General features: G+C 38.2%; 2 protein-coding genes across 2 annotated transcripts; one reads left to right on the plus strand and one right to left on the minus strand.

Annotated features, from left to right (window-relative positions):
* Positions 1 to 4,011: 4,011 nt before the first annotated feature.
* LOC140137065 (thyroid hormone-induced protein B-like) lies at positions 4,012 to 12,976 on the minus strand. Its single transcript, XM_072158723.1, has 5 exons — positions 12,901 to 12,976; positions 8,879 to 9,028; positions 5,452 to 5,693; positions 4,648 to 4,771; positions 4,012 to 4,214 (listed from the first exon to the last, which is right to left on the minus strand). Exons 1-5 carry the CDS (start codon positions 12,974 to 12,976, stop codon positions 4,012 to 4,014), a joined length of 795 nt encoding a protein of 264 aa, XP_072014824.1.
* Positions 12,977 to 18,330: 5,354 nt separating this feature from the next.
* On the plus strand, positions 18,331 to 19,434 carry LOC140137066 (thyrotropin-releasing hormone receptor-like). Its single transcript, XM_072158724.1, has one exon. The coding sequence runs from the start codon at positions 18,331 to 18,333 to the stop codon at positions 19,432 to 19,434; it is 1,104 nt and encodes a 367-aa protein (XP_072014825.1).
* The last annotated feature ends 1,905 nt before the right edge of the window (positions 19,435 to 21,339 follow it).

A 21,339-nucleotide genomic window follows, 5' to 3' on the forward strand; every position in this document is an offset into this window, starting at 1 on the left:
ATAAATAATATGATATTTATTTCAAAATCATTACCGTAATTAAAACACCACTTCAAATGCCCGATTGTTTAAAACAAAACCTTTTGTTGAAACAAAACTGATGTAGTAGCTTAAGAAATTACCTTGACGACCAAGTAAAATTCAATACAATCCATAAGGGACATATTGACATAATACTATTTTCTAAATTCTATACATTTTTTTTGTTATAACCTGTATAGAATCAACATGATCAAAGAGAATATTGTGGATAAGAAACACAACAGTAAACAAGTTGGGAACACGAAATTTAATATATTTACATGATTGGCGATTGGGCCAGACTCCTCCATGTAATGTTGCTATATAGTGGGATCGCTACACCTCCTCCACAGCGAGTCTGTTACCTTCCCAGCATTTAAGAATGCCGGTAACCATTCATACACTTTGGTGGAGAGGAGTAGTCGAGATAAAGTGCCTTACCCAAGGGCACAACACGATGGCGTCGCCGGGGCTTGAACCAGCAACCTTCCGATTTAATATGAGTCGGAGCCCGTTCCGCTCGGCCACCGTGCTCCCGTATATGGAGCCATCGTGCTCCATGATACACTATATGTGTTGATGTGGAGGGGGATTTAAGTTTTATTGACAATGCACCTTGTATTTTTGCCCCTTCTAAGAATCAATTTAAAAGAAGCGAATCAAAATTAAAACAACAACAAAAAATGAAGACATGTCCATTTTTATTGATAAAAATAGATTATGTATAAAATATTTTAATGACTGTTAGAATTTATGATCAAGGTTTAATTCTTCATCTTCAAAATGCTGACATAAACTTTATCCATGTATGCTGTTATTTATTTATTTATTTATTTATTTATTTATTTATTTATTTATTTATTTATTTATTTATTTATTTATTTATTTATTTACTTACTTACTTACTTACTTTGGTGCAATTATCAAAGCGCAAAACTCAAAAATAAAACGCAAAATGAAGAAACCCCCCAAGAAACAGTGCAACTGTACTCGCAAATATAAAGGAAATTGCCCCTTAAAAGGGAAATGCTTGTCAGAAGCAGTAGTGTATCAAGCTAACGTCAGCTCCAGTAAGGGTTGTAAAACCTATGTAGGCCTTGCTGGAGGCAAATTCAAGGAAAGGTATAATAACCATGTTAAGTCGTTTACCCACAAAAAATACAAGAACGAAACCGAATTATCTAAACACATTTGGAGTCTGAAAGACAATAATGTTAAATATGATATATCCTGGGAAACCATCCTCAAATCAAATACTTTTAGGCGCAAAACGGGTATATGCAATCTATGCCTCGAAGAGAAATTGGCAATCCTTAATAATAAAAAAGCCGATCCAAACAGATCGTTAAACAAACGGACTGAATTCATAAGCAAATGTCGACATGGCAACACTGCCAGGAAGAAGAAAAACCTCCGTAGTTTGTAGTCATTCGCCTGATGATCGTTTAGCAACGTGAAACACAGTGTAGCGAGTCCAATACATACTGTATTGATATACGTGTAATACTTACTTACTTACTTACTTACTTATTTTATTTACTACTTTTTGTAGACTGTCCCACAGTCTCGGTTCGGTCCGGCCCTTTTCAGGTCCGGCCTGGATAATGGACCGATACATAATTACATAATAGCCTATCAAAATATGCCATAGTCCTTCAAATCAGCGAAGTCCTTTGTACACTTGCATTGATAAATATCCTTGCGCTTAAAATCCTCACACAAATATGGCGTTGCTTTCTCCTTGCGCTATCTCCTTGCGCTGCCCTCTAAACTTAACTCCTTGTGCTGCTTTCTCCAAACGTGGTGCTATTTCCACCTTTCACACAATATCTTCAGGAAGCAGGACTGTCATGCAGCCCTGGGGGGAGGGTAAAATTGGGGGGGGGCAAGAAATTTTTGGCGAGCCAAAAGGGGGGGGGCAAGTAATTTTTGGCGAGCTGAGAGGGGGGGGCAAGCGATTTTTGGCACACATTCATGGGGCGCCTTTTAATAAAACGCTCTAAAAGGCTTAGGAAAACAGTACGGAAACGCTTAAATATGCAAATTTTCCTGCTCGCTGCGCTCGCAACAGGTGCTATTTCCACCTTTCACACAATATCTTCAGGAAGCAGGACTGTCATGCAGTTGTCCCCACTTATTTTGACAGTTGCGTTGACTCAAAACACCAGACTTCAGCAAGTCGACAGAAGAATATATTTTTCTTTCTTGGAAGAAGTACGTTCTTTGACGTATTCTAGATCTTCTCCGACAACACTGGTAAATAGTAGTACTTTGACTACATCAAATATTTCTGGTTTGCAATTTCCTTTCTTTGAAGGAATTGGACTGTAAGCATATTAGCTAGCTAGCCCAGATCAACACTATACCAACTGTGACAATAATTGTGTTTACATTTTCTTATATCTCAAACAATGGGAAATCCCAAGTATTAATAGCCAAATGTGAATTGGGAATTTCCAAGCCTTAATTATAACATTATCCTTTCTCATTACATCATTACATTACATCTTTCAGGGGGTTTCCAAATATTCCAAATTAGATATGATTCACTTGTTTTGCTCAATTTGAGAGGGGAATTCCCCCAAAATGTCATCACTCATGTATCTTTGTAAACAAAGATAAATCATCAAATTAAATTACGCAGGGCACATCACAATGTCAACAGTCAATATTGATAGCTTCCAAAACTTCAGTTTTTGTGCTCCTTAATTTCAGAACACTTGAAAAGGTGACACATAGGGCCAACTATCAAAACTTTACATGTAGGGCCTACTAGAATTAAAAGATGTAAAAAGACTAAGGCCGGTTTTCCCATTTATAGGAAATTTGCATTACCTTTATCAGGCCCGTACGCAGGGGAGGGGGTGTGCGGGGTGCGATGCACCCCCTCTCCCCCCCTCCCAAAAAAAAATTAGGAAAAGTATACACAAAGTCCCAAAGTTTCAGAATTTGCGGGCGTAGCGAGCAAAAAAATCAGGGTTTTTTTGGACAAAAAAGGTCCACATCTTGGGAAGAAAGTCCACTTTTCACAAACTCGCCCTTGGAAAAAAGTCCACTTTTTCAAAATCAGCACCAAATGAAATCCTGCGTATGGGCCTGACCTTTATATCTTACCTTGTGTCAAGCAGGCTCCGTCAGTTATTCTAACATCATCAATCGCAACATCGCCTCCCGCCCCGTTATCTAGAATCACTTCAAAAACCACATAATATGGAGTTGTGTGCGCAACATGTGCGCGTGCGATATACCATAGGTTTCCTTGATTAGTATCCATAGACCACACCGGAGGATAATCAACAACATTCCCGCCATCAGGTATGATATAAATATTCAGCGTGCCAATGTCATTACCATACATGTGGTAATACCATTCCACACAATTGCCAGTGTTTGCCGGTAAAAGCGGTGACCAAAGTCGTGCAATTTCGTCTCGACTACCAGAAGAAGCATCAACAAAAACATAAAATCCTGGGATAGGATGATTGAGAAAGTAAAGAATACTTAATAATGACATAATATACACACTGGTGGTATGTCAATATGTTTAAGTAAAGTCAGGGTTAAGGCTACAGTTATAATAAAATTTATTTAAGGATATTAGTTTGAAAAATTATTGATCCTAGAGATTGAATTGGAGACAATCAATGCCAGGGCTGTTAACTCTCACGCATTGGGCGTGGTCACTTTCTCACAGTCTCGCGCCAAGGTAGTATAATCTCACGCCTAGGTAGTAAATCTCACGCAAAAAGCTGAAAAATGAGTAAAATCTCACGCATCGTCATGAATAATTTGTTGTTCCTACCCCCGCTTTTTACATTCTCGAGCGCCGTGGCTCAAATAATCATGGGTCAAAATGAACATTGGAGTCGGCAAATCCCTGTACGCCTCTGTCTCACGCCAAGCAATTCCAAAAAGTTGACAGCCCTGGCAATGCACATTAAAAAAAGGACTATTTCCAATGGTTTCAGGGCCAGCAATATTCGTAAATCGTCACATTAAATCAGCATGTCTACCTGCATCTGTCCCGTATGTGTGGTCTACTGGTGGTCCAGTGCCTGGTGTCCCAGTTCTTCCACTTTGTCTCACCCAATCAAGGTCGTCCTGTACGTCCTGTACAAAGTTACATATGGCCTGGTCTTCGAAGTCACATTGGAGAACGGAAGGCATGGTACCTGGGCTAGGTGTTACAATAACTGAAACAAATGATTGCAACCAAGTATTACATTATTGCTTGCAATGTTTTGATTTGGGGATTTGCTCGATTTTTATGATAAGTTGACCCGTGTAAATTCAAATAATTCAAGTAATAGAATTAACTTATGTTTCAGTTGTGACGAAATGTAGTCTTATAACATACATGATAATTTGATTGACTTTGGGCTAAAAGTGGGATGGGTTGTTTGATTGATTAATATTTTAGACCCGGTTATCAATAATTATAAAACTCAAATTAAGAATAATGAAGAAAAGGCAATAATAATTATCAATGTTCTAGTTTCATCTCTGATCCACATAATTAAAGCTGAAACAAAGTAAATGATATAAAGAGCATTATTTTTGAGCAGGTTTTGTGACCACCGTCACGCACCATTACGCAGACGACTTCTTTATGATCGGCTTTCATACCTTGGGGACACAATCCTGAAAATACGCTGACATCATCTATAGCGATATCTCCCGATTCTCCATTACCAATTTCACTCTCCAATACTATCTTGAATGCTGAACCATCATAGCTTTTCATGTCCATCTATAGCAAACGATTGTGATAAATAATACATGTTAACCCTGAATTTGATGGGTGTTAATATTTTTGTTTTTGCAACAATATTATGGTAAATATGGAAATGTTTTATCCCTATTTGTCATGGTTGTAGTTAAATAAAGCAACGAGGCTGGGATATTTATCGCCATGGGAACTTTCACCATTTCCCTTTCAAAGCGAAGTATCTTGCAAAAACGCGAGGATTTCAGCTCAAATTCTTCTCTGAATATTATTAGGGATTTAAATCAACTATGTAGGCCCTTTCCGATGTACGGGTTCGAGTCCCGGCAGAGTCATTTGTTTGCTCTTGTGAAAGATTTGAATCATTCTCTCTGTCAAAGAACTTACTGATTATTGCATGCTACGTTGTAAACCGTACGAAAGTCAGGCAGCCGATCCTGGCTGCCATGGTTTATTGTGGTATACATATAGCTATGCATATACTTAGATTCATATTTAGTGAGCGCTTCAATAGTATGCTATACTATTGAGCTATCTCGACTATAGTATAGCTCCAAATCCCTGAGTTGTTGCTAATTTGTGTATGGAATTATTGGGGACACAGTGGTCAGCGACACTATGTAAAGTGTGCAGAGGCCTGTAGGTTTGACATAACACACTATAATGATGAAGTGTTTTTTAAACAAGTAAATCAGTACACCTACCTGACCCATGACCCATTGATTTCCCTGTGTCGTTTTGATCTCATAAATGGGTGTTCCCAAATCGTCAAAAGCACCAGTAGGTGAAGTGAAAATCCTGAATGCTCCGATAGATGAACCATAGATGAAGTACCAGAATCGAAAGCATTTATAACTATTCACATTTATGCGCACATCTTCTGATATCATGCGAGCTTGTTGGCCTTTTGCTCTGTTGCTGGCTTCGGCATATATGTACGATCCCGCTAAAATGATAAATGATGATCAAAAGAACGTGTTTATAAATCTGATTGATCAAAGATACATCTTCAACATAAAAATCAACAAGGGATTACCAAACATAAAAAAATCAACAAGGTTGACTTTCCTGTGTCTGGATTACCAAACATTCAAATCAACAAGGTTGACTCTCCTGTCCCTGGATTACCAAACATAAAAATCAACTAGGCTGACTTTCCTGTCTCCGGATATACCAAACATATAAAAAATCAACAAGGTTGACTTTCCTGTCTCCGGATTACCAAACATAAAAATCAACAAGGTTAACTTTCTTTTCTCCGAATTACCAAACATGAAAATTAACAATGTTAACTTTCCTGTCTCGGGATTACCATAAAAAATCAACAAGGTTGACTTTCCTGTCCCCGGATAACCAAACATAAAGAATCAACAAGGTTGACTTTCCTGTCTCTGAATTACCAAACATAAAAATCAACAAGATTGACTTTCCTGTCCCCAGATAACCAAACATAAAGAATCAACAAGATTGACCTCCCTGTCTCTGAATTACCAAACATAAAAATCAACAAGATTGACTTTCCTGTCCCCGGATTACCAAACATAAAAATCAACAAGGTTGACTTTCCTGTCCCCGGATTACCAAACATAAATATCAACAAGGTCGATTTTCCTGTCTCTGGATTACCAAACATAAAAATCAACTATGTTAACTTTCCTGTCCCCGGATTACCAAACATAAAAATCAACAAGGTTGACTTTCCTTTCCCCGGATTACCAAACATAAGAATCAACAAGGTTGACTTTCCTGTCTCTGGATTACCAAACATAAAAATCAACAAGGTCGACTTTCCTGTCTCCAGATTACCAAACATAAAAATCAACAAGGTTGACTTTACTGTCCCCGGATTACCAAACATAAAATCAACAAGGTCGATTTTCCTGTCTCTGGATTACCAAACATAAAAATCAACAAGTTTGACTTTACTGTCCCCCGGATTACCAAACATAAAAATCAACAAGGTCGACTTTCCTGTCTCCGGATAACCGAACATAAATAATCAACAAGGTTGACTTTCCTGTCTCCGAATTACCCAACATAAAAATCAACAAAGTTGACTTTCCTGTCTCCGGATTACCAAACATTAAAGTCAACAAGGTTGACTTAACTGTCCCCGGATTACCAAACATAAAAAATCAACAATGTTTCCGGATTACCAAACATAAAAATCAACAAGGTAGACTTCCCTGTCTCTAGATTACCAAACATAAAGATTCAACAAGGTTGATTGTCCTGTCTCCGGATTACCAAACATAAAAATAAACAAGGTTGACTTTCCTGTCCCCGGATTACCAAACATAAATATCAACAAGGTCGATTTTCCTGTCTCTGGATTACCAAACATAAAAATCAACTATGTTAACTTTCCTGTCCCCGGATTACCAAACATAAAAATCAACAAGGTTGACTTTCCTTTCCCCGGATTACCAAACATAAGAATCAACAAGGTTGACTTTCCTGTCTCTGGATTACCAAACATAAAAAACAACAAGGTCGACTTTCCTGTCTCCAGATTACCAAACATAAAAATCAACAAGGTTGACTTTACTGTCCCCGGATTACCAAACATAAAAATCAACAAGGTCGATTTTCCTGTCTCTGGATTACCAAACATAAAAATCAGCAAGTTTGACTTTACTGTCCCCGGATTACCAAACATAAAAATCAACAAGGTCGACTTTCCTGTCTCCGGATAACCGAACATAAATAATCAACAAGGTTGACTTTCCTGTCTCCGAATTACCCAACATAAAAATCAACAAAGTTGACTTTCCTGTCTCCGGATTACCAAACATTAAAGTCAACAAGGTTGACTTAACTGTCCCCGGATTACCAAACATAAAAAATCAACAATGTTTCCGGATTACCAAACATAAAAATCAACAAGGTAGACTTCCCTGTCTCTAGATTACCAAACATAAAGATTCAACAAGGTTGACTTTCCTGTCCCCGGATTATCAAACATAAAGAATCAACATACAAGAAGCTTGACTTTCATGTCTCCGGATTACCAAACATAAAAATCAACAAGGTTGACTTTCCTGTCCCCGGATTACCAAACATAAAGATCAACAATGTAGACTTTCCTGTCTCTGAATTACCAAACATAAAAATCAATAAGGTTGACTTTCCTGTCCCCGGATTACCAAACATAAAAATCAATAAGGTTGACTTTCCTGTCCCCGGATTACCAAACATAAAGAATCAATATACAACAAGCTTGACTTTCCTGTCTCAGGATTACCAAACATAAAAATCAAAAAGGTTGACTTTCTGTCCCCGGATTACCAAATAAATATCAATAAGGTTGACTTTCCTGTCCCCGGATTACCAAACATAAAGATCAACAAGGTTAACTTTCCTGTCTCTGAATGACCCAACATAAAGAATCAACAAAGTTGACTTTCCTGTCTCCGATTTACTAAACATAAAAATCAACAAGGGTGACTTTAATGTCCCCGGATTACCAAACTTCTGGAATCAACAAGGTCGACTTTCCTGTCTTTGAATCACCAGACATAAATATCAACAAGGTCGATTTTCCTGTCTCCAGATTACCAAACATAAAGAATCAACAAGGTTGACTTTACTGTCCCCGGATTACCAAACTTATGGAATCAACAAGGTCGACTTTCCTGTCTTACCGGATTACCAAACATAAAAATAAACAAGGTTGACTTTCCTGTCTGTGGATTAAAAAACATAAAAATCAACAGGGTTAACTTTCCTGTCCCCGGATTACCAAACATAAAAAACAACAAGGTCGACTTTCCTGTTTCTGAATTACCAAACATAAAAATCAACAAGGTTGACTTTCCTGTCCCTGGAGTACCAAACATAAAAATCAACAAGGTTACCAGTTGCTCGAATGCGTGATTTTTCGTCTTAGGCTTATACTCAAAGAATGTAGCACAATTTGTTGAGCAGATATCTTGATAATTATGACCAAATTATGTTTAAGTATTCACTAAATGACACATAATTTGGCCTATCACCCAACTGTCACCCTTATACCAGGACGCAGTTACCAAATATCATTGGTCCCATATCCCACACCCATGCATACCATAATGCATTTTGAGGAAGAGTGACCCCCTGTCCACTAACAACCGCCCATTGAATTATACTTACTTCCTGTGGTGTGGTCAGCATATGGTCCTGTATCACTTGTTGGAGTGTCCCCCGACCTTCGTGTCCAGTCAAACTGGTCATCTAGTTGAATTTGCTGCCATCCGCATGTATCACCATCGAAGTTACAGTCCAGTTGCCCGTTAACAGCACCTGCATGTGTTAGCAAAGTATAATACGCTTTGTAGTACAATTTTGATTTTATTTTTTATCACTACAGTAAAGCTGATGGGTTGGCGCTTAGATAGCTGTTCATTTTTAAGCTGGCCCGTTTCTGTAATTTGAGGTAGGAGTGCATTCCATGTGCGGGCTGTAGAGATGGAATGACGGACCGTTCATGACTAAAAAGGTTATAGATCTTGAAAATTTGAACTGTAAGGTCCTGAGATCTAAAGGAGCAGCGTCAGGTAGCTGGTCATTGGTCAGGAAGTAGTTGGCACACTAGCTTCGGAGCATTACCATATTCGATAGAACATATTTTGGTCTACTGTGGTTCAAGCTTGATTTCTGACAAATTTAGATTCTTATTATTTCCCATCAAATGATACAACGATATACGTATTATGTTCTCTTTCAATTTTGAGACAAATTAATTTGATAAAAATGAATGAATATAGCTATTTCTTTAGTCCAAAACCCTATGAATAATTTTATTAACTTGGCCTAATCGTACTAACATGCCAATGAATATTTTAATTTGTTCTGTATATCAACAATGATAAGCTGATTTGAGCCAAATTGAGCGACGCTGACTGAAGAAACCAATACTACGTGGAGGATTGACTAATATTGTTCTTGAAGATACACCGTAAGACCGTGAATACATATTTATGAGGAGTAAAACTGTATATGATGCGATATTTTAACTAGCAGCCAATTTAAATCACAGAGAGCGAGTTGTCGCACAGTCGTAGCGATTGTTCCCTCGCCTTAAACCACTTAGGTTCCGGGTTCAAGCCCCGGCCGTGCTCAAGGACTGTAATGTGCACTTAGTTTATCCCGATCCATGCTCGCTCTTGCAGGTTTTCTTCGGGATCTTCAGTTTCCTCCTGCTATCAAAAGATCGGTGATCCTTCACCCATCATGAGCTGCACAGATAATTGGTGGATGTTACAATCTAAGTGCGGATAGGTTTGTGCCGGGTTCGGCTGCAACTGGGCTAGTTGATGCGATCTGATTGTGACTATTCAGCGAAATTACAGCGCATTGAATCCTCCGAGATCTGGAAAAAGGCGCAATATAAATCCCCAAAAAATTATTTATTATAAGAGAATTGTTTTGTTGTTGTTGTTTTTTTGTTTTGTTTTGTTTTTGTTTTTGTTTTTTAATCAGGATGGTTGTCTTCAGCAAAGGGGACAAGAATGGGACCCTTCATTCAACATGTTCAAATGACACACATAGGCCTACATGATGTTAAAATTGAGTTTGATATCTGTATACTATGAGCACATTTACTCAATTCAGAATCGAAAACGTGTACTTCGCGTGTGCGTCCAAATATACCATGTGTATAACAATGGTGACTCTTTGGACTTTGATTTCCAGATAGGCCTGTGTCTACGTGAAGAACAGATAGGGCAGTTAATTAATAAAAACAACTAAAAAGTTCGGTCTCGTTAATTTGTCTATCAATTCATGCATGGTATTAAGACTAAACTGAAACGCGAGGGGAAATGTAGGCCCTACTTATTATTCATAAATGGTGGAATATTATTTAAAATTAAAGATTTATGTCAGAATTATGTCAGACTTTCAAATGAACGCTCCTTTTTACCTCGACACATTTCAAAAGCAATCGTGCATCTATATTGTGCCACATCATCATCATCATAAACGCTTCTCGTCAGCAGTTTGACATAGCGCCTTCAATAAAGTAGGTCTCTCTCTCTCTCTCTCTCTCTCTCTCTCTCTCTCGATCGATCGATCGATCGATCGATCGTTCAGCGATTTCTTTCAGCTCTTTTTGAATTGCTGATATCCACGTAGTTTTGGTTTCCCTCTTGGTCGTTTTACGTGTCGTTCGTATTCCTGAAGAGCTTGCTTTGCTGGGGTATCATCAGGTAGTCTCGGGAGAATTAGGGGAGCCGCCTCTTCTTGATTTTACTACTCCACTTTGTTTCCTTGGTTTTCTCGTAAAGTTATTAATTTGAGAATTTCTATGGCCATTTCATGTCTAATAGCCTTCTCAGGAGAGATCTTTGTAAGTGTCAATTTCTTCCTCAGTTGATTTTGTTATTGTCCAAAGTTAGCTGTTGTACAAGAAGATACTTTCTACGTACGTGTTGAAAATTCTCAGTTTGTTTTAGAGCGTTACATTCTTGTTTTTGAAAACGTGATTTGTTTATTAGAAGAAGCTTTTTTATAAAACAAAATAAAAATAGATATTGCTCAATAATGATGATGTCATCAAATTTTGATGAAAAAAATGTAAACTTCAAAACTACAGACTTGACATTTAATATGGAATATTTTTTCGCAAAATTCCAAGACTGGTTTGGACGGAGTCTGCATAAACCGCACGGGCTAAATATCAATTAGGGTGTGTCGTGTCAAATAATTGTTTGATAAAAAACGTGCTTTCTATAAGTTTACATTGTGGTGCTCATAATGTAGCGAATTAGCCTAAAATGGCGGATTTAGGAAAGCTGAATTTGAGCTTTGTGAGGGACACAATTTCGGACTTTATGCAATATTGTTCTGTTATTACCAAATTTATATGGGTTTGAGGTGATATTTCTTAAACTTCGTCAGCAATTGGCATTCATCACAGCTGAAATACACTTGCAATGTACCAAAAATTTTAACATGGGAGGAGCTTAAAAATAGGACTCTTAAAAGTGGTACGTGCTCAGAAAGTTTGAGTGGCCCCCTGGAGTCAAATATTATAAACTTACGGCACAAAAACAACTATGCGGATTCCTGGTTGTCCAATGAACCGACGCTGTTTCTTTGTGTACAGTAAGTTTATAACATTTGGCGCCAGGGGATCATTCAAACTTTCTGAGTGCGTACCACTTTTAAGAGCCATATTTTTTAAAGCTCCTCCCACTTTCAAAACTGGTAGATTACAAGTGCATATCAGTTCTAACGAACACTTACGGTATTTAGGTTCGGTAAATATTGCCTCAAACCTCAATTAATTTGATAATATCAGAATAATGTTGCTCAAATGCAGAAATTTTACCCCCACAAAAATCAAATTCAGTCTCCTTAAATCCGCCATTTTAGGCCAATTCATTACATTATGAGTGTCATAATGTAAACTAATAGAAAGTACATTTTCTGTTAAACAATTATTTTATATTATCTTTCGATACACCCCAATTAATATTTAGCCCGTGCGGTATATGCAGACCCCTACCAGACCAGTCTAGGAATTTTGCGAAAAAATATTCCATATTAAATGTCAAGTCTGTATGTAAGTCTTTGACCTTATGTGGACTTATTGAAACTACGAAGGCTGTAATCAGTACATTTGTGTAATAAACGATAATGATGACATTCCCATGGATTTTAAAGATAATGAGTGCACGATATAATTTAGCAACACAACTCAAGGAACTACGATATGGTAACATGTAAGGTGTGAATATACATGAATGTGAAAATCCCGGGCGAAAACTAAAATATTTGCTCGTAACTACCTTTTGCACAACGTATTGCTGAGAAATTATGTGTCTGCTCTAAACAAAAAGAGTACACCTCATTGGTCGTAATGCAGATCATAAGACAAAATGTACTTGGGAAGCCCATTGGCTTAGGAAGATTTTCAACATGGGGAGGGCTGAAAATTGAAAAATATTTGGGGTGCCCGAGGTGGGTTTCCCCCTTGAGTCGGAGTCAGAAATTTTTTCAAAATATAGGTCACAAACACCCATTTTCCCTCTATTTTATCACAATTTTTTATTTCGCTTAGGATTTATTGGGGAGGGGGCTAAAAATTATTGAGGGGGCTGAGCCCCCAAGCCCCCCCCCCCCCACCTGTTCCTAAGCCTATGACACATATGAAATGTAAGTACCCTTACCTGCCCGAAGAAAGACAAGTAAAATTGACAATGTCAATACTCTCCATATAACTGTGAATCCTGACCCGGGCGCCATGGCGCACTGGGGTTGTGATCCAGAATATCAAACGCCTTTTATAAATCCAGATTTGACCATGCAACTCGTCAGAATACACGGTTATTTAGTTGAGGATATATCCTAAACGAGAATATCACGGCCACAGAGACATTTGGGAATGAAGAAAAATTAAATCCTGGTTAAATTCAACAAGACCGTCCTTGCTTAGTGATACAAGGGGTAATGTGTGATAAATATAAGGTATATCATCTGATCACCAAAATAATTTTGTATGTCCCGATTGGTACCAACCAAAATCTGATAACAAGACAAAGATAACGCCCCTCAAAGTGTCAATGTTTAGAGTTGTCTAAAGGTTGGATAATGATCAACACAAAATCAGTATCCAGTCTATCTATTATCTTTTTCATGTACCAAGGTCAATTTATAGCAATTAATTAAGAACACATTTGGTTGAAATTCAAATTGTTATAAATTTGACTGGATGGGAATTATAAAGACAGGTGTAAACTGATAATTGTGTTATTCTGAAGGTATATATCATACGCTCACACTTCGCATTTTTAAAATACTACATTGTTATCATTAGGCATACTGCTGTTATTTGCAAGAAGTTCAAAAGTTACCTTAGCGTGTGGTGAATCAAAGTCTATACCGAACTTGTGCTATCGTGGTAATCACAAAAAGTTCATCGGCTTTTCAAATTGTGTCTGTGGTACAATTGAATTTTCTTAAATGAAGAATAATTGAACCCTTATGGAGTGTTCAGATATAGAAATACTTTGGTAAGGTGGTTGGAGAACGTGGAGGGCAGTATAGCATAGTCGGTATAGCAAAGCCAAATTTTTGTCCCAATTTGTCAATATTTCGTCCCATCTTTAGTCATTTTAAGAACACTTTGCCGTCCCCATTTTATCCCTGAAAATTTTCCAGGGAGCTCCCGGCTACGCCTCTGGACCAGAGAAAAGGAGGTCTATTTTTACAGCTTCTTCTACTGGGGGCACACTAAATACAAAGTTATTTACTTGAATTGGTTCAGCGTGATAGCATCGTCAGATTTGATGTGGCATAATTATGATCCTCTTTCTATTCCTTAGTCTCTCTATCAGTCATACCTAATAAGGTCCTCCAATAAGGACAAAATATTGCAGTGAATTGTATATATTTTTGCTTGACAAAACCAAATCAAATGATATTTTAGCTACTACAATTAATAACATTTCGATCTTCACATCGGAGGAATTCATCAGGTATGGCAAAAGGTTATCTTATCCTCTTTCCCTGGAAACTGGTTTCCGTTAGGGTCAAGGCCTGATGGCCTAATGAATCACTAAAATTAAGCAAAAGTACGTATTTCTTAAACACAACTTAATTAATAAATGGCCTTATGTAGATATTGGGCTTTTCAATCATTTAAATCGAGCGAAATGGCACATTTGGTTTACTTAAATCATTGTTTGCATTACCATGATTACGCTACAGATTTTGTTTTTCTTAATCCTTATATCCGTTGACCTATGGGAGGAAACGTTATTTTTGTCCGGAAAGAAATGGAAATGGCAGTACACTCCCCCATTTCATCAAAACGAACAAATGCATTTATATCCGTTGATCCTAGGTGACCTCTATTTGGAAAACAAAACAAAACAAAACAAGTTAATGCACACGAGGACTTTTAGACAAACAATTTAATTAATATAGCCTTATACAGCTTTATACCAATCACTTAAGAGGCTGAGGATGTTTAGGGGCATTTTGAACAGGGTTATTTGCTACTTCGCTACATGCTAAATATTAGCCAGTATTTCTGAAACATAATCAGAAGATACGTTAACTCCATTTGCTCAAAAGTTTTGCCCGATTCGTCAGGCTGCCCTATTCATAACGAATATATCATGTTCCTATTCTAGAGGTGGTAAGTCAGTAAATTTAATTACACCCTTTCCTCATGAAAAAGTAGTACAGTAAAGTACGTAAAACAGTACTTAGTACAGTAAAAATATTTTTGGTAGGCCCATACCATTATCGATATAAACCAAACTTTATTATGTAATTCAAGCATGCTTTTTCCAGTAACAATACAAAGGAGAATTATTGAACGCGTTTGTTATAGGTTAGCCATCTGAATCCTGGACAACTTTGAATTTGGAGCCTTCAGCCTTTTTTAAGTTAAACAGTTGTCCTGAAGAAAAGCAGCTAACTACATGCACTAGGATCCACAACATGCTCATCTATCAGGGCACACTTCTTTAGCTCCAATACATTCGCACATTTATTGAATGACCTTTCGCAAACTCATACTCCGCAACTTGAGGTCAAATTTTGCTCTTTAAGTGTGTAATTGAGGTTATTGAACCATGTCATTGGGATGAGGCCATTGTGGTCCATAGTGACGGAATAAACGGTATTATGAAGCTGTGTAAGTGTAACTATACCAGATTGGAACAGAAATGAAATTTCTGAAACACTCCGGAACACACAACACAAAAGTATTGTAATATCGCTGAAAAAGAGAAGTTGACAAAGTTGACAAAAGTTGAATATTCATCCAATATCCTGCACAGTGTCATCGCCCTGATATCTTCATGGCAGAAATCGCCATGGTAGGTTGAATCCACAGCCACGCATGGCCATTTTGTTCCGACCTGTTTAATAGTTTTGAGGACATCCGACTTAGGCTATTGACAATAGCTTGGTGACTGACCTTTCTGTGGGTGAGTATAAGCCATGATGCAGTCATGTCTACAGTAGAATTCACCACGACCTTTGCAGGACTTAAACCCCATTAAAAGCTATTAAACCAAGATAACACTCATTGAAAACAGCTCAACTATGTTACATCAGCTCTGGTTAAATCCACACACACATGTGCCTGTTTTACCTGTACAATGAGCAATGAGCTGGTATTATAGTTTCAGTTGGGTGAACGATTATAAAGCAAACGCAAGGTAAAGGGCACGGTGGCTCAGTGGTTACGGCCTTGGACTCATAATCCGAGAGCTTGCTCGACGTGCGTGGGTTCGATTCCCCGTCCCACCACCATGTTGCGCCCTTGGGCAAGGCGCTTTGCCTCGCTTGCCTCACCCCACCCAGGTGCAATGGGAAGCTGTTAGGGGTAGTCACAGTCGTTGTACTGATGGACCCTGCGCCACTTGTAGGCTGCAAACGTGGTTCCGACATATTCTAATGACGGCGGAATAAATGTATAGCGCTTTGAGGCTGTTTACGGCATAAAGCGCTATATAAATATCTACATTTATTTTATTTTTAAAACTTACTGTGTGGCCTTTGTTCACGAAATGAGACAATACTGTGCATATTGTTAACCACATTCTTGAAAATGAGAAACATAATGGCTGTGGGCCGTAACACGGCTTGGAAATAATTTCTTCATATTTTTGGTGTTATCTGTCGTTTACATATCCTTCCTAAAACACCAAAGTGCGAATATTTCCAAACATCTAAATTAGCTAAAAATTTAGGACATGTTACAAAACTATATTTTCTAGAATTTTAGAAGAGTACTTTTAATATTGGCCGGTTATTTTTCACACAGCGACGTTAACTAGGCAATTACCCATACTTCTAACATACGCTATTTGTAGAGGTTACGCGTCAATGGTAAATAAGAGCACTGTGTATTGTGTATAGGAAAACGGACAGTAACTGCATTATGCATGGTATACGCCATGAGGTCATCTGCTTTTAGACTATCTCCACGAGTGGCCTACGCTGCGCTATAGTTCGGTACATTTAAAATCAGAATTTTTGTCAGTTTTTGAGCTCAATACGCACGGTTCTTTCTCAATACACAAGCTAACGACTACCATATCCTTTCAACACATATATTTACATGAAGTGCAAGCAAAAAAATATGGCTTCTTTAGAATAAAAAAATTACGGGAGATATTCTTCATTTTCTACTCCAGTATCCAAAGATTTATTGTCTGAATATCAAATCGCGCATAGCACATTCACGTGTATCGATCCCGGGTATTGATTTTAGTGTCTCTGCTGTACAAAGTAATTATTAACCAGGCAATGTCGGTGTGGAATGTCGATTTCACATTACGTACTAGATGGCAATGCTCTTTGCATGGTGACAAGGCCAATCAATAGAGGTTATCCACGTTACTCATGTGTGACTTCTAACAAAAGGCGCTGGTTTCCCGTAATATTTCTCATTCAAATCAATTCAATGCACGACCTCGGAGTTACTTGCATGACGGGCTTTTTTTGAAACAGTCATGGTTGCACATGCAGGTACTTCTTTTGAAAATCCTAAACAAGGTATAGCAGTCGCTGATAGGATATGCAGCTTATAGAACACGGGTAACCTCTATTGGATGGAAGGTGTCTTCTATGGTGACACCTGCACCATGCGCGTTTTGCCCGTGTTTCATTCTTCTGAGCCCCCAGACCTTGAAGGACCTTTATCTTCTAAGACTGTTGATATCATCCACCAGACACATCCGTGAATCATTCTCCTGCTACCATTTCCCACGTTGTAGAAACCATACAAACCATTCTGCGACCATTTTAAAGGCACCTGGACAATGTCCAGTGGACATTGTCTGGAACAAGGTTTCATCCTCTCCGCGTTCAAATGGATTTCAGTCATTCTGCCATTGTAATCACTGGAATATGCGAATGATGTCACCACAGTGGACACCTTCTATCACATTGATTAGCGTCAGTCTTAATAATTATTTCATGCAAAGAGCATTGCCATGTACCCCATACAGTGAATTCGACAGGATATTGAAGCAATGTTCAACTTAGTTTGTCGAATTATTCTTCTTTTTAAGCGATGTTGCAATACTTTTGTGTAGTGTATATATAGAAGCTGAATGGAAATATTTCGAATATTTTATGTTACATACCCAGTAATTATTATATATAGACACCCTGTATACCCAAGAAGTACTTCAACCTCCCAAGGTATAAGCAAATCTATTTTGTTGACCTCTGCCAACCTTAACCTTACTCCAAAACTTCCCGGACTTAATATGAAGTAATGAAGTATTTAATTAATGTGTTTTTATTCAGTAAATTTCACAGCATAATTCTATTAGTTGTCCTTTCAAATCTTTTACTAGCTCTATCTTTCTTTCTTAATTCGCGTTTTCGGGTTATCAATCAAGTCCTTTAATAATTATGTTTGCTGACGCAAATATGAAAAATACTCCTTACCCCGGGTTCCTTACTGTAAATTAAATTAGCAGCAATTAAGCATACTTATCTCTTCAAACATGATAATTATTTGAATTATTTTATATAAGGGGAGCTTGCATCTTCATCAAGCACATCATTTGGTTTGGTCAAGTTGCGATATTCTGACCGTTGGCTGTTGGCATCTCATATCAGCAATTATGGATTCATCAAACGCTACTACTTTTGCGTGCACATTGAATAACAGCATTGAACTCAGTCCTTCATTTTTCTGGACTGAATCTGAGAAGCTCATCATCTTAGTAATCATGCCTTTGATAACCATCATTGGTAATGCAGGCAATCTTGCCTTTCTTTTCACCATTTTCCGTGTACCACGTATGCGCACCGTTGCCAATGCGTACCTGGCAACTGTTGCTGTCGTCGATATCAACTTCGTCAGTGTTGTATGTATAACGTATGGCTTAGCTTATTTGGCCTCTCCCGATATACGTGCTAATCCTCAGCGAGGAGTAGCAGGATGCTTGCTGGTTTATTTTCAAAGCTTTTCCTGTTACTTCATGTCAATGGTGGTGATCACTCTGTTATCGCTGGAACGCTATTATGCCATCTGCTACCCAATCAAACATCGTCTATTCGCTCACAGATCGCGCACGATAAAACAGTTGACGATATCTATACTGATTGGTATGGTGTGTGGTGCAGTCAGTACAATCAAATGGGGCGATTACAACATCATCAAATTTTGTGTCAAGCCAGTTAACGATGGTCCTGTCTTTGAGCCATATCCTCTGATTATTCACACATGTCAACTTCGCAATGGGCGAGCATTAGCAAGTCTTTTATCAGAAGCATTGGTGACCATTGTATTTCTTCTTGCCTTCTTCATCAGCAGCTTCATGTACGCCAAAGTTCTCAAAACACTCAGGCAACGCTCACAAAGTAATTTGAAGTCTAGCACTAGCATTGACAAAGTCCACAGGCAAGTTTCTCAGATGATAATAGTTAACGGCATTGTGTTTTTTACTTGTCAGATTCCATATAGACTCTATGCCATTCACGACATCTTGGCAGATACATTCCAGGTATGGTCGCTTCCTGCACACCAAAGGGCGTCGCTACTCATTGTCGGCCGTATATTTCTGTACTTTAATTCAGCCATTAATCCATATATCTATGTTGTCGGTAGTACATTCTATAGAAAAGCTTTCATGGAAGCTTTTGGTCTGTGCACTAGCAGTAAGAAGACCAGTAATAGTAGTAGTAGTGGTGGTAGTAATATAATTTCTATATCAGGTAAATAGTCATGTCATTATCAACTTCGTCAGTCTCGTATGTATAACGTATGGCTTAGCTTATTTGGCCTCACCCGATCTACGTGCTACTCCTAATAGAGGAACAGCAGGGTGCTTGCTGGTTTATTTTCAGAGCTTTTCCTGTTACTTTATGTCAATGGTGGTGATCACTCTGTTATCACTGGAACGCTATTATGCCATCTGCTACCCAATCAAACATCGACTATTCGCTCACAGATCGCGCACGATAAAACAGTTGACGATGTCTATACTGATTGGTATGGTGTGTGGTGCAGTCAGCACAATCAAATGGGGCGATTACAACATAATCAAATTTTGCGTCAAGCCAGTTAACGATGGTCCTGTCTTTGAGCCATACCCTCTGATTATTCACACATGTCAACTTCGCAATGGGCGAGCATTAGCAAGTCTTTTATCAGAAGCTTTGGTAACCCTTGTATTTCTTCTTGCCTTCTTCATCAGCAGCTTCATGTACGCCAAAGTTCTCAAAACACTAAGGCAACGCTCTCAAAGTAATTTGAAGTCTAGCACTAGCATTGATAAAGTCCACAGGCAAGTTTCTCAGATGATAATAGTTAACGGCATTGTGTTTTTTACTTGTCAGATTCCATATAGACTCTATGCCATTCACGACATCTTGGCAGATACATTCCAGGTATGGTCGCTTCCTGCACACCAAAGGGCGTCGCTACTCATTGTGGGTCGTATATTTCTGTACTTTAATTCAGCCATTAATCCATATATCTATGTTGTCGGTAGTACATTCTATAGAAAAGCTTTCATGGAAGCTTTTGGTCTGTGTACTACCAGTAAGAAGACCAGTAACAGTAGTAGTAGTAGTGGTAGTAATATCAATTCTATATCAGGTAAATAGTCATGTCGATATTAACTTCGTCAGTCTCGTATGTATAACGTATGGCTTAGCTTATTTGGCCTCACCCGATCTACGTGCTACTCCTAATAGAGGAACAGCAGGATGCTTGCTGGTTTATTTTCAGAGCTTTTCCTGTACTTCATGTCAATGGTGGTGATCACTTTATTATCGCTAGAACGCTACTATGCCATTTGCTACCCAATCAAACATCGTCTATTCGCTCACAGATCGCGCACGATAAAACAGTTGGCAATATCTATACTGATTGGTATGGTGTGTGGTGCAGTCAGCACAATCAAATGGGGCGATTACAACATCATCAAATTTTGCGCAAGCCAGTTAATGATGATCTTGCCTTTGAGCCGTACCCACTGGTTATTCACACATGTCAACTTCGCAATGGGCGAGCATTAGCAAGTCTTCTATCAGAAGCACTAGTAACCATCGTATTTCTTCTTGCCTTCTTCATCAGCAGCTTCATGTACGCCAAAGTTCTCAAAACACTCAGGCAACGCTCTCAAAGTAATCTGAAGTCTAAAACTAGAATTGACAAAGTCCACAGGCAAGTTTCTCAGATGATAATAGTTAACAGCATTGTGTTTTTTACTTGCCAGATTCCATAGACTCTATGCCATTCACGACATCTTGGCAGACACTTTCCAGGTATTGTCGCTTCCTGCACACCAAAGGGCGTCGCTACTCATTGTCGGCCGTATATTTCTGTACTTTAATTCAGCCATTAATCCATACATCTATGTTGTCGGTAGTACGTTCTATAGAAAAGCTTTCAGGGAAGCTTTTGGTCTGTGTACTAGCAGTAAGAAGACCAGTAACAGTGGTAGTAATATCATTTCAATATCAGGTAAATAGTCATGTCACTGAATATAAGCATAACATAATAGCTAATTTTATTAAATCAGCCACTTTATTCTCATTAATTACATATAATACAACGATACATGAATAAAATAAGTGTCAACAATGAAATACATATAAAGTAAAACAAACTGACCGTGTAA

This window comes from Amphiura filiformis, chromosome 17, assembly GCF_039555335.1.
Source record: "Amphiura filiformis chromosome 17, Afil_fr2py, whole genome shotgun sequence".
Taxonomy (NCBI): domain Eukaryota; kingdom Metazoa; phylum Echinodermata; class Ophiuroidea; order Amphilepidida; family Amphiuridae; genus Amphiura; species Amphiura filiformis.